At 36.3% G+C, this 15,768-nt stretch overlaps 3 protein-coding genes across 4 annotated transcripts; 2 read left to right on the top strand and 1 right to left on the bottom strand.

Annotated features, from left to right (window-relative positions):
* Positions 1 to 1,239: 1,239 nt before the first annotated feature.
* Positions 1,240 to 6,600, bottom strand: LOC102226182 (E3 ubiquitin-protein ligase RNF170-like). 2 transcript variants are annotated; one of them, XM_005812157.3, is made up of 7 exons: positions 6,421 to 6,600; positions 5,196 to 5,351; positions 4,822 to 4,897; positions 4,298 to 4,412; positions 4,053 to 4,126; positions 3,574 to 3,705; positions 1,240 to 2,713 (listed from the first exon to the last, which is right to left on the bottom strand). In XM_005812157.3, the coding sequence occupies exons 2-7, from the start codon at positions 5,333 to 5,335 to the stop codon at positions 2,444 to 2,446; spliced, it is 807 nt and encodes a 268-aa protein (XP_005812214.1). In that variant the 5' UTR covers positions 5,336 to 5,351; positions 6,421 to 6,600; the 3' UTR covers positions 1,240 to 2,443. The 2 variants fall into 2 exon arrangements, with proteins under 2 accessions (XP_005812214.1, XP_023194637.1); XM_023338869.1 differs by lacking the exon at positions 5,196 to 5,351.
* Positions 6,601 to 6,898: 298 nt separating this feature from the next.
* Positions 6,899 to 10,003, top strand: gpn3 (GPN-loop GTPase 3). Its single transcript, XM_005812160.3, has 8 exons — positions 6,899 to 7,064; positions 7,215 to 7,323; positions 7,465 to 7,632; positions 8,271 to 8,395; positions 8,504 to 8,619; positions 8,778 to 8,874; positions 8,955 to 9,083; positions 9,662 to 10,003. Exons 1-8 carry the CDS (start codon positions 7,017 to 7,019, stop codon positions 9,725 to 9,727), a joined length of 858 nt encoding a protein of 285 aa, XP_005812217.1. The 5' UTR covers positions 6,899 to 7,016; the 3' UTR covers positions 9,728 to 10,003.
* A 147-nt stretch (positions 10,004 to 10,150) lies between these two features.
* On the top strand, positions 10,151 to 14,037 carry arpc3 (actin related protein 2/3 complex subunit 3). Its single transcript, XM_005812161.3, has 7 exons — positions 10,151 to 10,253; positions 10,616 to 10,715; positions 11,062 to 11,138; positions 12,147 to 12,215; positions 12,430 to 12,556; positions 12,775 to 12,869; positions 13,815 to 14,037. Exons 1-7 carry the CDS (start codon positions 10,248 to 10,250, stop codon positions 13,875 to 13,877), a joined length of 537 nt encoding a protein of 178 aa, XP_005812218.1. The 5' UTR covers positions 10,151 to 10,247; the 3' UTR covers positions 13,878 to 14,037.
* The last annotated feature ends 1,731 nt before the right edge of the window (positions 14,038 to 15,768 follow it).

The raw sequence follows: 15,768 nt of genomic DNA, 5'->3' as shown, positions 1-15,768 counted from the left end.
ACAGAAGGCCACTGGATTAATTTAAAATAACTTACAGACTTTGCTGTGGTGGATAAATCTTAATTTTGACAATGTGTAGTTGCTGTGCAAAGTTCATCAAACTTTTACTTTTATGAATGTAAAAGTTTATAAAGTTTATCAAAATACCTTGAAAAATACAGATTTATGTATATTTCAGTTAAGACTGAATGCACATTTGACAGAAAATCTGACATCCAGCATTTTTTAATCACTTATGTGAAATTTCAGGGCGAGAACTGATTCCTCAGAGGTGTTTCCCCATATGAGTTTCTCTCCCAACCAGTTCTGAGGTGTAGAAAATTAGGTGTGATAATACTTAATAATAAGGGGCTTTGTTCTTGGTGTTGAAACGGAGGTGGAAGTTGCTGAAACACCACTGAGACAAAGTAGATGAGCTGCCAGTCAATTAAAAAAAAAGGTTTGCCACATTTTGGCATGTGCAACATATTTATTGGATTGAAAAAGATTTAAAGTTAATGCCACAATTGTAAACAGAACTTGACATTTACACAGCAGCTGACTTTCTCATAACTTGTTATAGAAGGGTTTTTCTTTCCAAGTGGAAACACAGGTAAAATGAGTTACAGTTAAGCAATGTTAGAAAAACCGACTTTGTGGAAATAATAGCATCAGATTAAGATACAAATGCAATGCATGTATTGGCATGTGGAAGGAGTTTGTGAAAAGACTAAATCTTTTATTGTAGTAGTATAGTCTCATGCGCAAAGTGAAAAACGTAGCCTTTGATATTTGGAGGGCATTTTCTGTCTGGATGAAAATTAAGATCTTTTTTTTTTAAATTATCCAGTCCCTCAATTATCTGTACCCTCTACACCTCTGATCCACTGGCCTCTATGCAAGATGAGGACACATATTCATTTTGACACCATGAACAGTGAGGTAAAAAGGAAGAAAAAAATGATCCTAGTGAACAGCTGCAACAGGCAACATTTAAGTCAAGACTAAAACTCTATAATATTGTCTGTGCACATTTGTTGTTTGAAAACGATGCAATCAAAAATAAATACAGTGAAGGATCTGTCATTCTGAGCTTTTTTCAACGAGGTGATGCAAAAATCCATCCAGAATTCAGTAAGCAGATTTCAGCCTCCGTCTACAGCCTTGTCATTCCACAGACCTTAAACATATGGAAAAGCTGATGGGGGCATAAAACAGGACCCGAGATTCTAGTTAACATTTGGAGATGCTCCAACATTGTGAAATATTATGAGTTTAATAGGAGTAAATGTATTGACAGGTAAGGGAAGGCTGTGCAAAGTATTGATCGTTACACCAGAGATTTTTTTAAAAGCAATTCATTCTTGAAATACATCTTTTTTCCTACTCAGTAAATGTACTTGAATTGAAAGTTCAGATTTTTTTTTTAACATTCATCATATTGTAATAAAATAGGATTTTAAGATCTTTTGCAAGAAGTGGCAATTAAAGTGACTTTTGAAAGCAAAATAGTTGGTCTGTGTGGATTTAAACTGAGACAGTGCAAGCCAGTGCTCTTCAGTAGCACACAGACATGGCACCTTTCATTTCACCCTCTGAAGAAAATACACCTATACCACTGATAAAACTATTTACAAACAAAAAAAATATCTGCATTGTACATGCCAATACCAACAGTATACTGAATACAAAAGTACACAAACTTTTGAAGAATTGACCATGTCATTCCATAGCTCAAACCAGATTTACTTTTCACAACAGAATGTTAAAGTAAACTTAACAGAAATGACTTCACATTCATTTTTTGGTGATTTACATTCAAAATTGTCCAGGATTATTTTCAGAATGGCTTGTTAAAAATGTTTATGTAAGACAGTGTTAAGCATTCCCCCTATGCATGCAGGAAGCAGGTTTTGATTACTGAATTTAAACTGCTGCTTAAAAAAATTATTCAGAGAATTTTTCCAACCGGTTTAACAAGCTGTGCTTTAAAAGTTATCATAAAATATGCATAGTTACACGTCATTATAATGACAACAAGCTCAAACAGAAACTCTTTTACCATTCAACACTTGTTTTTGAAGTGAAAATTCAGATGGAATCATTACATATTAACCCATAAATGCAAGACTTTCAAGACGTCGTATGGCACAGTTGACCATATTATGTTGATATTCACATAACTTAATAGATTTCTTTTTAAAAATGGGTAAATCTTGAAGCAGTACATTGTTCATACATGTTCATTTGATCGTAACTTGTTTGCCTGAAATCCTTCACCTAGTAAATTTCAATGGGAACTTTTGTAGCAAAAGCTGATGTTCACAATGTTTTGCTAACCTCTGCCCAGTCAGATGCTCATGGTCCATTTAATTAAAGTGAAGCCCTCTGAGAAAACTCAATATTTTTAACAAACTCTTCTCTGATAATCATCTCTCTTTTATTCCTATATCTGTTTGTGGGCCTAGCCATTAAGCCTCTGCGTAACCACTTCTCTGTACATGATAGAGATGTACACAAACAGGAGGAGGATCACAAAGAAGTCGTCCATGAAGCCCAGAAGGCCGAAAAGAGCTTCCGGGAGAATGTCGAGTGGCGAGGCCAGATAGGTGATGGCACCGACGAGACAGAGAAGAATTCGAATCCGGAACATCCAGAAGAGTCCGCCCACAGAAAACATCTCCCTGAAGGCATGACGGAGCAGGGTGGGGACGTCCCGCAGCCTGTCCATAAGCTGACAGGAGGAAAACAGACAAGATACAATATTATGAAAAGGCGTCTTGTAAACTCAGGCCACATTCACCGGCATCCACTGCAGCTATGAGAAAAACAAAAACAGCTCTAAAAGTAGAAAATATGCATTTCCTGCACAAATGAAGTGTGAATGATATAAACTGAATGTCACTGCTGAAAACATCAAAACTACTTGAAGTCAAATGCAGAACAGTTGCTGAAATAAGCAGAAGAACAAAGTAAAACAGTCAGAAAATCTTACACAGCAAAACTGTCTGCCTAAAATGGATAACAACTTTTAAGTCGATGCTAAAACCTCAGATAATCAGTTTAAAAAAATGTTGCAGAACATGCTGCTCACTGACCTAACGTGTAAGATCATAGCTAACATTAGTTAAAAAGTTGATGTTAGAATAAATGCAACTATTATACTGGCTTACACCAACATGCCAACTGACATTAACTTAGGCTTTATAAAGTTATTAAAGTTGTATCTTAAAGTTGTCTATTATAGTGTTGGGTTTGTCTTCTTAATGAAGAATAAAATAAATACATACAGTCAAAGTAAAAGGTGAATTTTTTAAAATAAAAATTTCAATTGAAATTATGCTACTCCAAAAAAGAATAGATTTCCTTAAGGTTACACAACTGAATATGACAGACACTGTATGCTACTCTAAATTCCAGGGCTATGTATATATTAGTGTATTCTTTACATGTTTTTCTTCATACAGGAAATACAAATAAAATATTTTGAGGAAAGGTAATATGAGAATGATATTTCAATATTTCAATTGTGATATAATTTAAAAAATCTTTAAAGATCTCCAATGCAACCTGTATAAGAAAAAAAAGACTCACAGATCTTGGCTGACCAGAAAATCTTCGGTTGTAATCGTTGATGTCTCGTAATATAAGCTGAGGTTCGGCCTCGCCATCCTGAACCCTCTGAGGAGCAGCGTGCTCATGAAATAATGGGAACAGAAGTGTTACCTAGAAAAACACAAACAAAATACATGTCTAAGACAAACAACATAATCCAAAAACACAATCTCACAAAACATTTCTAAGAATCACTGAAATTAAACAAACTGTTGATCAAGTGTAAGAGATCTTTTATAATTAGTAGTTTATTTTCACAATGGTATTCAAGCTTTTCAGACAAACTCAAAAGAATTGTGCAGATCAGGCAACGCTTAAGTCTTCATAAGAAGCAACCACTGCACCTCTTTTAATTATAAAACCCACAAGATTTGCTTTTCCCCACAAACTTTAAAGGCATTAAAACATAACAATGGCATGATTGCTATAAGGTAATCGTATGGCATTGCATCAATCACCATTTGTCTGCAGATTGGGCAGTTGATCACACCCAGCCAGGTGCCGTACCTCCAATAAGCTATAAGGCAGGAGCCTATGCAAAAAAACAACACATAAAACAGCAATATTGAGAACACCAATGTTGTATAAATGTGAAGGAAAAAAAATGACATTAATGATTGTACCAATTCATCGTTTCTTCTGTTTCTTACTATACTAACCATGCCAGAAACACATGAATTTGTAAAACAGTCCACATAATTACCACAGAAAAGGTGTCCACAGTTGGTCTCCACAGGCAGCACAGCCTGTTGTAAACACACAGGGCAAGACATGTCTGTGTAATACTGCTGTCTAGCCTCTGCCTGCGGATTTTCATCCTGAGGAGAAGAAAAATAGAAATGGCTCAGTCATTTGTACTTTATACAAATATATAGATGTAATTGAAATGATAGTAATCATGGCATTTCAACAAAGCTATACCTAAAAATAATTTATTAGGTTTTTCCTCACCCAAATAAGATTTAAATAGAGCTAATCTTCCCTGGTAAAATCATCAAGAATAAATGCAAAAACTAAATTTATGTAAAAAAAAAAAAAAGAGTGAAAACATGGGAAGTACTTTTATTGCACAATATATTCAAATCAAATTTTAGTTTTATGACATGTTAAAATTATTGGAAAGAAATCAAACTGATTTCAAAGTAGTCTTTTTCCTTTTTCATATTTCCTACATTTCCAGTTGCAAATGTTTAGTTAGAAACATGTAAGGCTCGTTTTCCTCCTTACCTGCTCAGTTTGAAGCTGCTGTCGGACAGCTCGAACGTGCTCCTGATTTTCAGGATGGATATTCTGCTCTTCCTGTCTGTAAAGGACAAAAGGAAGTTTTTTAGTAACACAGGTTTCAAACAAGATCACAGGAAGATTAAAGGTGACTTCTCTGACTGCATGAGGAGACTGCAACTGGGATTGTTTTGACAGCTGGTTTCTAACGCATGTGTTGGTTTCACAGAACTCTGAGATATAAATCAGTAAGAAAGAAATACCTAGCTGGATTTTTATATTAAAAAGTATACTTCTGTGACCACTTATTGTGCACTTGTTATTTTTTTAACAATTTTCTCCAAACAATTTAAATTAACCAGCCTGACTTAGTGGTTTACCTGCAGAGCAAAGTAAAGATGCCTGCAAGGAAGGTGAAACTGACAACCACTACAAACAAAACCTGGTTGCTAACACCCTCAATGATGGTGTCCTCATCTTGGATCAGGTAGTCCAAGTCCCCACCTTGACCAACCTCCATTATCCACACTCATAGCCTGCAACAATGAACACGAGAGGAAAGTGTAGGTTACCGTCTTCACGGTTTTCTTTTGACACTTTTATTTAAATCAAGGAATCATATCACATTTGTAACAAGCAGAAAAATTACATTTTCAGAACAACTAGAATGTAAGATGCAGAAAGCAAAAGTTAAGTATGAAAATACAAAAGGAAATGTAGGTGAGTGGCCCCCCAGCAGCTGCTGGATTTAACTAAGGGTGGGGACCCAAATTAAGTTGCGCTCATGGCTTCATAAAACATTTAGCCACCTCTGTGTCAAACTTAACATTTTAATGAATTCTTGTTGCAATGCATACATTTTATTAAAAAAAATTGAAAGGACGAACTGGAAGGGTTGCTTACATTATAAGCAGAGTTAACCTTAAAGGTATTGTCGCAATATAACGACAATACTTTTTAGCAGGGGTGTCAAATTCCAGTCTGTCCTGCAGTTTTTAGATGTGCCACAGGTACAAAACACTGGAATGAAATGGCTTAATTACCTCCTCCTTGGGTAGATAAGTTCTCCAGAGCCTTAATGACCTAATTATTCTATTCAGGTGTGGTGCTGCAGATGCACATCTGAAAGTTGCAGGACAGCGGCCCTTGAGGACTCGAGTTTGACATCTGTGTTTTAGTGTAATTCCAGGAACGAACAACACTTTAATCGCATACCGAGTTTCATGTCAAAACAAAATGGGGGCTAGATTGTTAAGAAGTATTTTAATGGTTGCGTCATTGACAGGCTCACTGAACACCAAGGCCGACATTATATTTTTCGAAACTAAAATAAGTGTACTGGGGTTGGCTCGTTAGCAAAAAGCCATGTAACGCTTGAGAGTAGTAAAGATGCTTGGTAAGCCTTGAACGTTTCGTTTTCATAAGCTCAGAGGAGTTTAAACGCCAAGGAATGAGAAAATTAGGTTGTTATTTTTTAAACTATCTAAGCATCTCTACACAGTAGCTGTGAAAGAGTCAAATAGCTACAAAGTTTTACTTAAGCAACATAACTCAAAACGTTAAAATATAAATTACAAGCTGAACTTACACCGAGACGGTACTTACCAATAAGAAGCCTACTTTTACCCGAATATCTCTCTGCAACCGTAACCTGTCAAGTCCATTCGCCCTGTCCAGGCATTTTATTATGTATTTTAGTAAGTTAGCCAAGTGACCATATCACATATCTTTGCATGGACAGCTGATAGCAGCTCACTCTGCTTCCTCATTCTCTTTGTTAGATTCTTATTATTGGAATGTATTACCGCCGCCTAGTGTGCTGGAGTGAGAGCTGTCGTATCACGACAGATCACCGATGGAATGTCAGTGCAATCTTCTTCTTTTCTATTATGGCGGATCGCAAGCTCAGTGCAATCTTAATCCTGCCTTATAAATATATACTTAATAACATGATCATTTTTTATGGAGTTATTATTACCCAGTTAAACATAACATTAAAACTGAACCTTGAAATACGCTTCTTTATCAAAGAATGATAATTCACAATTTAAGCACTAGGTGGCAATAGCGGTGCATACAGCGTGGTATCCTCGAACGAAGAAGTAGTCACACAAATACAGCGGTGTCCAAACTGTAGTAAGCTATCGTGGATTATAAGAAAAGGTGAACTTCTCTTGAGCGGACTTCTCCAGAGGTAGAAAATGCCTCGTTATGCACAGTTAGTTATGGGCCCAGCTGGAAGCGGCAAGGTAACTTTCCTGGTCTGTAGTGAGAGGTTGTGCTATGTTGTTCGGCTAACATGCTGTGATGCGGCGTGAGGCTTTCCTGTCTTCTACACAAAAGTGAAATATGTTAGTCTTTGTAATACAGTTTTTTTTAAATTATTATTGTTATTTCAGAGTACCTACTGCTCCACCATGGTTCAGCACGCAGAGTCGTTAAACCGCTCAGTTCACGTGGTGAACCTGGACCCTGCTGCAGAGTATTTTAATTACCCTGTTATGGCAGGTAAGTTTTACTTTGGATGGATGTCTAACAGGAATACACATTACCAAGGAAATATGAATTAAATTAAACTAGGAAAATGTTAGTGCCATAATATATTTAACACACCTCGTTGTAAGCTATGTTCTGTTTCTGTTTTCTCAGACATCCGTGAACTCATTCAGGTGGATGACGTAATGGAGGATAACTCTCTGAGATTTGGCCCTAATGGAGGCCTGGTCTTCTGTATGGAGTACTTTGCCAACAACTTTGACTGGCTGGAGGAAAGCCTGGGCCACGTAGAAGATGACTACATATTGTTTGATTGCCCAGGTAAATGTTCTGCGTTGGATTCAAGTTTTAATGAATGTGGAGACTTTATTAGGTTAGAGTTTATTTAAATAACTAATTTAATTTCAAAGCACAGTGTTTTTTAAAATCAATGTTCATGTGAAATGGGAAGAAAAGATGGAAACTGACAAGGAAAGCAGCGACACTGAACTAGCTGCTTGAATTTCTTGCAAGTACTTTTTATGTTGTAGGAGTAACAATAATGTTTTATATTCTCTATATATCAGCAATAGAGCTGCAAAACTCAATCCTTTTCTTCCAAAGAAACTATTAAAGTCTCTCTTAAATCTGCCCAAAACCTGTAGGAGAATATGTTCTGATCAGACCTAGCTTGAACCATTAAGCCATTTCAAAAGTACGCTTAGAACAAAAGTACAATAAAACACGGTGGTGGAAACTTTTTTACTGAAATTTTAGATTTATTTCTGTTTCATTAGAATTTTTACAGGATATGTGTAGGTTGGAAAACGTTTACCAGCTATTGAACTTGGTCACGTGTATATACTGAAAATATGCCATTTTAATAAGAGTCTGTGCAGTTCTTAGATCCACCTTAGCTGTTATTTATGGAAAAGTGTCAGCTATGCATGACTGATGCAACTCTTCTCACACTTTACCAGGTCAGATTGAACTTTACACACACCTCCCTGTGATGAGGCAACTGGTGGAACAGCTCCAGCAGTGGGAGTTTCGGGTTTGCGGGGTCTTTTTGGTTGATTCACAGTTTATGGTCGAGTCTTTTAAGGTAACTTCCTCTGTGGTCTTTTTTCTTGTTTTTTTTGCTGAAGCAATATTCAAATGAACCTACCTTACTTTCAATATGCACTGATGTTTCTGTTGTCTTGCACTGAAGTTCATCTCTGGAGTTATGGCGGCCCTCAGTGCAATGGTGTCATTAGAAATTCCTCAAGTAAATGTCATGACAAAAATGGACCTGCTTGCTCCAAAAGCTAAGAAGGAAATTGAAAAGTAAGTTAGTAAGAATTAAACACTGAATGCTTGCCAACTTCAATGAGGCTGCATTTTATTTATCAGATTTACGACAGTACATTATCTGCTTTGTTATGAACCTTGCTGTTCCTTCTCTTCATACTGAGTTTTAAAATATTTTGTTATATATTTACAAGGTACTTGGATCCAGACATGTACTCCATGATGGAAGATAACTCTGACACTTTCAGAAGCAAGAAGTTCAAAAAGCTTACTAAAGCAATTTGTGGTTTGGTAAGTAGAGTCCTAGTTTTGGTGTTTAATGCGATTCTTGTAGTTTATATTCAGAAAACTAAGATTGTTTATGTCTCCAGATAGATGACTACAGCATGGTAAGATTCCTGCCTTTTGACCGTACAGATGAGGAGGGGATAAACATAGTTCTGCAGCACATTGACTTCTCCATACAGTATGGAGAGGACCTGGAGGTTAAGGAGCCTAAGGTAAAATGACAAAACAAAACATTGGATGCTTACTGAAACTGAATAATTATTACACAGTTCCTTGCAATAGAGCTTTGGATCAGTGTCACTGTGCAGTGATGTTTGCTCCAGAACAATATAGAATTCACAGCCTTTGAGCTTTTAACATTTGTGTCCAAAGGCAGTAGACCAAGGCAAAGTAGTATATTAATTTGGAACGAAAAAAGAATGCATGGTTCTGAAACTTTCAAGTGTTGCGTTTTCTTAAAGGTTTGCCCTGTATTTAGCTTCATCCATCTTCCCTTCCAACATGGTATTTTGCATTCAGGCTAGACAGTTCAAATTGGGGCTCTTAGTGTTACCGAATACATTTTAGCTGGTTCTCTGAAAGGAGTGGTGCTTGGTTAACTGTCAGCTCATGTGGACATGCAGGTTTACAGTTACCATACTTAAAAACAAAAAGTCGAGTAAATTACATTTAAGTTTATGGTAGCAATGCAATAAAATGTGAAAAAAGTCAAGGTTGTACGAATAATTATGCAAGGCATTGTGTGTGTGTTTATATATAATCATGACTTTTATGCTTTCCCTATTGACAGGAAGTTGACGAAGAGCAGTCCAACCTAAATTATGACGAGATCTTTCAAGACAAAGTCAGCAGCTGAGGACAACTTCACTTCCCTGAAGTGGAAAGATGACTTGCCATGAATGAAGTTCAACTTTAATGCTGGATATTCATTGCATGAATATTTGAAAAAACTGACTGGACTTGCATGAAAGTATTTTGTTTCTTCTTTTAAATAACTTATACAATTTAAAGGAACCTCAGTTTCATGTTCTGTTATTTTAGAGTGATGTACACATGTAAATCTTTGACTTTTCGTTGGTTGTTTTATTATAGATTTAAAAAGAAAATATATATATTTAAAATAAAATATTTCATACACCACACAGACAACTTGCCCGTGTTTTTTAATGTGCGTGTGTGGGGGGGAGAGACGTAGACATGAATACGTGTTCATGTGGGGGGAAAAAAGAGCTTGTGAGCGCCACCACGTGGCTGCAACGCAACACGACACGTGGCCACTTCCTGTAAAGCTGAAGGGTGGAACAAGCGGAAGCAGAGGCTTCGGGGGTGCCTGTGCGTTTTTCCTGCTGAGCAGTTGGATTTATATTTCATTCAATATGCCGGTGAGTATATCCTGTGCGATAAACGACAAATATAAGCTTTCAGTTCACTGTTAGGAGCCAAGACTCTCTAGAAATACGCAACTATATGTTGAATCTCCTTTTAACATTAGCTCTCGAGACAAATCTAGCACAGTACGCTAGCTACTTTAGCATTCGCTTCATAGCTGCTAGTGGCTGACTCGCGACAGTACACAAATTCATCTCTGTCATTGTACTGTTTTTAATAAGTTTAGCATGTTATATACACGTATATACAACGTTTATTGCCATCGATGAAAAGCCGTGCTTATTCCAGGGGACTATAAATTAACAAACGTACTCGACAAAAATGACAGGGCTTCTCTTTTTTTTTTCTTCTTCAGGCTTATCACTCAAGCTTGATGGTCCCTGAAACCAGGCTGGTGGGAAACATGGCCCTGCTTCCAGTCAAAACACAGTTCAAGGGACCAGCAAGAGGAGACGGTGAGGGTTCCTTCATCCTTGTTTTTTTGTTTTTTTTTTTTTAAAAACGTATCCACACAGTCTTAGGCGTTCTGCAGAGTTGTGCGTTGTTGTTGCATGCATTGAGTTCCTGATTCATGACTGAGCTTCACTTCCTTATATGGTCTGAAGAATGCAAACTAAAGTGGTACCTTTCCCTGTAACTTCTGCATTTTGATTTATACGTCTCATAATTGTACAGTTGTGACATCTGTATACGTAATTGAGTCATTTTCTAGTGATTCAATGGTGATCAGTACTAAAACAAAGATTTGTATAAGAAATGGGATAATATGTCTAATGAAAACATTTGTTTTTATTATTCCAGGCATAGATTCTGACATCATAGATGAAGCAATCTACTACTTCAAGGCCAATGTTTTCTTTAAGAATTATGAAATCAAGGTAAGAAATCACAACAAAGTTTAATTATGAACCTTTATGCACTCTTGACACTGTAATATTGTTGATTAACTCTCTATTTTCCTAAAACTATACAATGAGGTTAGGGACTTTAAAAGACACAGACAAAGAGCTATATATCCCAAAAACACTTAAGATAATTTTGGAAATTGTAACCAAATAGAGCTCAATAGTGACGCACGCAGCTTGTGCCGCGGTTATCTTTGTCTTGCAGCAGCTGAGTATTTCATGTTTCTCCACATGCCCTGGCTTGCTTTATCTTGTACCTTTTTAACAACACAGTCCTGTAGGAGTTGCTTTGGATTTTTAAAGGCATGCATCATCATTGAACCTTTTCTGTCGTGCTTGTCACCCTTGAGTAGTTATATTCATTGGAATCCTGAAGTAGAAACATTTGTCACCAGAATAGCTTACTTTATATTACAGATTCATTCACTGGTCCTGCAAGTTTTATTATTCTACAATCTACATGTAAGAAAATGTTTTATTTTTGAGGATTTAACTCTTTTACAAAACCAAACTAAGAGGCTGTTGTCTTGCAATTTAGTGTACAACAGTCTGACTTTTGCCTCTGAGGGTTTAACTCTTTTTCTGTGTTTAACATTTTTCTGTGCGGTGCATACAGCATGGAAAATTGTTGGGCTGCATGAGATAGTAAATTAAACTCATGCAACCCTTAAATATTGTGGTGATAATGGATTTATCCTCACTTTTTATTGTCCATCACCACATGCCAACTGAGATGCTTAAGCTGGAGCATCTCAGTTGGCAGGATCTATGTTGAATGCTTGTAAAACGGAGATGAAAATCCTTCCTATTGAGCAAATATATTTTTGGCAAGAAAAGTTTGAGGTGATATTAAAACCTGCATCCAAGCTCTTCCTTGCAATTGCAGTATTGCACACACACTGCTATTGCGATACATTATATTGTGCAGCTCTACATCATTAGTTTTTAATAATAATTAAGTTATATAAACTTGTTTTTCAGAATGAGGCTGACAGGACACTGATCTATGTTACACTCTACATCTCTGAATGCCTAAAGAAGCTACAGAAGGTAAATTTTTACTGTGCAGCATGACCAGTTCTTGGAGCCTGATGTTTTAAATATATAGTAGCACTTAATGTTTCCATTAAAGTAGTTGTGTCTTGAACAGAATATGACAAGCCTTTGTATTTTTTTTATGTTCTTGCACACTTTAAGGAGTGTGATTTAAATGAATTTGGACACGTTAAAATTGATGATTTGGGATTATGTATAAATCTTGCAGTGCAGCTCTAGGAGCCAAGGAGAAAAGGAGATGTACACTCTGGGTATCACAAACTTTCCCATTCCTGGAGAACCTGGCTTCCCTCTTAATGCTATGTATGCCAAGCCCGGAAACAAGCAGGAGGACGGTGAGAGAGAGCTTTAATATTGTGACAAGCGTAAGCTTGTTTGTGTTGAGGTTTTAACACTGGTGGAGATGTTCTGCTGCTGTTTAAAGGCAGGGAGCATACACCTTGATTAGTTTAAAAGTTCCTGTGTAACAGTCTAAACAATAACAGAAAAATTTAAGTTGGCACTGCAAATAATGGTTTTGAACACAATAAATTAATGAATTCTTCCGTCTCAGAGACAATGAGGGCGTACCTGCAGCAGCTTCGCCAGGAGACCGGTTTAAGGCTATGTGATCGTGTGTTTGACCCGCAAACAGACAAACCCAGCAAGGTAAGTCTCATACTTTTGATTTATTTGAATTTTCTTTCTGGTGTCAAAGTTTACCTTATTAAATATATGATTCAGTCTGTTGCTGCAGTAGCTGTGAAAATATTAAAATTCTCCAGATGCCAAAGAAAGGTGTTTTAGTGCTTCTTTTGACTCTTCATTAACATTTTTTTTCTGATTTTTCACTAAATGAGAGGCTAGTTGTTCAGCTCATATAATACATTATTAGCAGAGATGGACTCAGGTAGGAAAAAAAAACACCCAAAATAAGATGGGCCAAAGACCAAAAAAAGAGTAGACATGTATTAGCTTTTTTCCAGCGGGGCTGCAATTTGAAAAGCTAGGCAGGCTCTCTGTGTTTTGGTGTCCTGCAGTTTCTTGTGTGACTAAACTTTCAGCATAGGCTAGAATGTGGTCACTTTCTGCAGGTCAGCCCTGAAACTAGACAAAGTAGACAGGAAAGGCTGGTTATTCTGGCTCTAAATTTATGATGTCATAAGATGAAATGACTAAAGCAGATATTTTAAATGCTGCTGTTTTCCTGCTTACAAACCAATATACTTCCCTTTTGATTTTAAATATATACCGTTGTTTTCTTTCTGTAATAAAAGTAAAGAGCTTTATATCATGAGAACTCAAATTTTGTACTTTGGAATTTTGTGTTACTGAAATACTTGAGAGGATACCAAATTCATATAGATCACTTTTTATGTTAAACAGCACTGTTTGAAGTCTCTAATGCAGTTTTGATGTTAATTAAAATTGGTACAATAAAATCATTTTGCCAGCTTTGTCCATACATTGAGTCCTTTACGTAATCATGTTAAACAGCTCTTTGTGTAATATTTCAATTGAAAGACTGTGTAGACTTTTAGCCCATCAATAAAATAGTACAATTTAAGAATGCCAGTGTTTGTCCTAATCTGTGTTTGTGTTTTTGTTTTTTAGTGGTGGCTCTGCTTTGTGAAGAAGCAGTTCATGAACAAAAGTCTCTCTGCTCCTGGACAGTGAACCAAAAGGGACACAGAGACTGCAATAAAGCAAGTTTTGATTTTCTGTTGAAATTTTATACTGTTTGACTTAAAAAAATAAAATTATATGTTCACTTGTCTGGATGTTGATCATATTGGGCTGGTGTGTAATACAATAAAGACGTTTGAGAGATTGGTAATGTTTTTTTTTGTTTTGTTCTTACACATTTTTATACTTGACAAAAAAATAAGTTTCCTAGGTATCCTAGTATCATATCATGTCTTTGAAAATATTTGAAGACAAATTGGAAAAACAGAATCGGTTCTTTGTATGTTGCATATATTTCCCATCTAATTTTAATATTACTGTAACTGAAAATAAGTGTAGTTGTTAAAATACATCAATCTATTCACAAAAAATTGCTCGTACCTGTATATTAGACTCTTTATCCAATATGTATTCTCTTATCAGAGGTATCCTGATTCCTGCAAATTCTCAACTTATGATATACAGTAACTAATACATACCAGACATAGGTTAAAGAAATATATTCCCAGTCAAGAATATGACTAGTTTATATGCATCTAGCATATATATATATATATATATATATATATATGTATTGGAAGATTTGTACATATTACTCTGACAGGGCTACCAGGCCAGCATTATGGTGTGGTCATTGGTAGTCAGCTCTTGTCTCACTTTCTATAGTCACGCTTGTCCTTACCAAGTTGATACAAGATGAGAATATAAACATGATAATATTTCTGCCTGCTGGCATAAAAGAGCGCATGACATAAATTCCACAGGACGGCTGGATTTGACACACTCTTTGATGCCAGTTAAGAAAGGACAAATTTTATCAAAGGATTTTTTTTTCACCTGCACTGCAGTAGCATGGAAACTGCTTCTGGCTATGCAGCCACTGTCCTGGTGTGTTAAAATGTGGTGAAGCTTACACACATTTTTCTTCAATTTTATTGATCACCAAGACAGCTGCTTCAGTTTATCTGAAATATATCTAAATTAAAATGACCATTAACATCTTATTAGTAATATTTAAGCTTTTCTTTATGAAGGAATACTTAAAAAGACAACCTCGTCACAATGCTCCAATGATTGAAGGTGCCTAAATTCAGGCCTCAAGAGCTTCTCTGTTAACATTCCTGCATCACTTTTCCAACACACCTGAATCAAATGGCTGAATTCCCTCACCAGCATGTCAGTCAGCTTTGCAGAGGCCTAGTAAGACTCAACTGTTGGATTGTAGCTCTCTAGCACTTGATTTGGGCATCCCACATAATTTTTTAAATAGTAGACAAATGCAGGTGTACTTTGAAGCAAACTCTTTAGAATGTTGTTTTTTTATATATATATAAAAGAGGTCTACATTTTTAACTCTGCATATTGTAAGTTCTAAAAGCAAAATAAGTTGACCTTAACATTAAGCCGCATGTAAAACATTTTCTCTTGTATGTTAATTAGCACAGGGGTGTCCAAGTTTAGTCCTCAGGAGCTACTATTATACAACTTATGATGTAAGTTGTATAATAACTTACATCATAAGTTGTATAAGTATATTATACTTACTTATAATAAGCATAATATAAGTTATAGTACATGAATAATATAAGTTTTTGGACTCCGGCTTCCTCCCACAGTCCAAAAACATGACTGTCAGGGTAATTGGGTTCTCTAAATTCTCCTTAGGTGTGAGTTTGTGTGTATGGTTGTTTGTCCTGTCTGTCTCTGTGTTGCTCCGCGACAGACTGGCGCACCTGTCTAGGGTGTACCCTGCCTCTCCCAAAATGTCTCGCTAAAGATAGGCACCAGCACCCCTCCCGACAAGGAGGTGTACAGAAAATGGATAGATGGATGATGCATCTCTCCTCCAGCACACTTGAATTAAATTCCCTCATCACTGGTC

Source organism: Xiphophorus maculatus, chromosome 8 (assembly GCF_002775205.1).
Source record: "Xiphophorus maculatus strain JP 163 A chromosome 8, X_maculatus-5.0-male, whole genome shotgun sequence".
Taxonomy (NCBI): Eukaryota; Metazoa; Chordata; class Actinopteri; order Cyprinodontiformes; family Poeciliidae; genus Xiphophorus; species Xiphophorus maculatus.
Note: the sequence above shows the minus strand (reverse complement) of the source record. Positions and strands in the feature narration are given on the sequence as shown.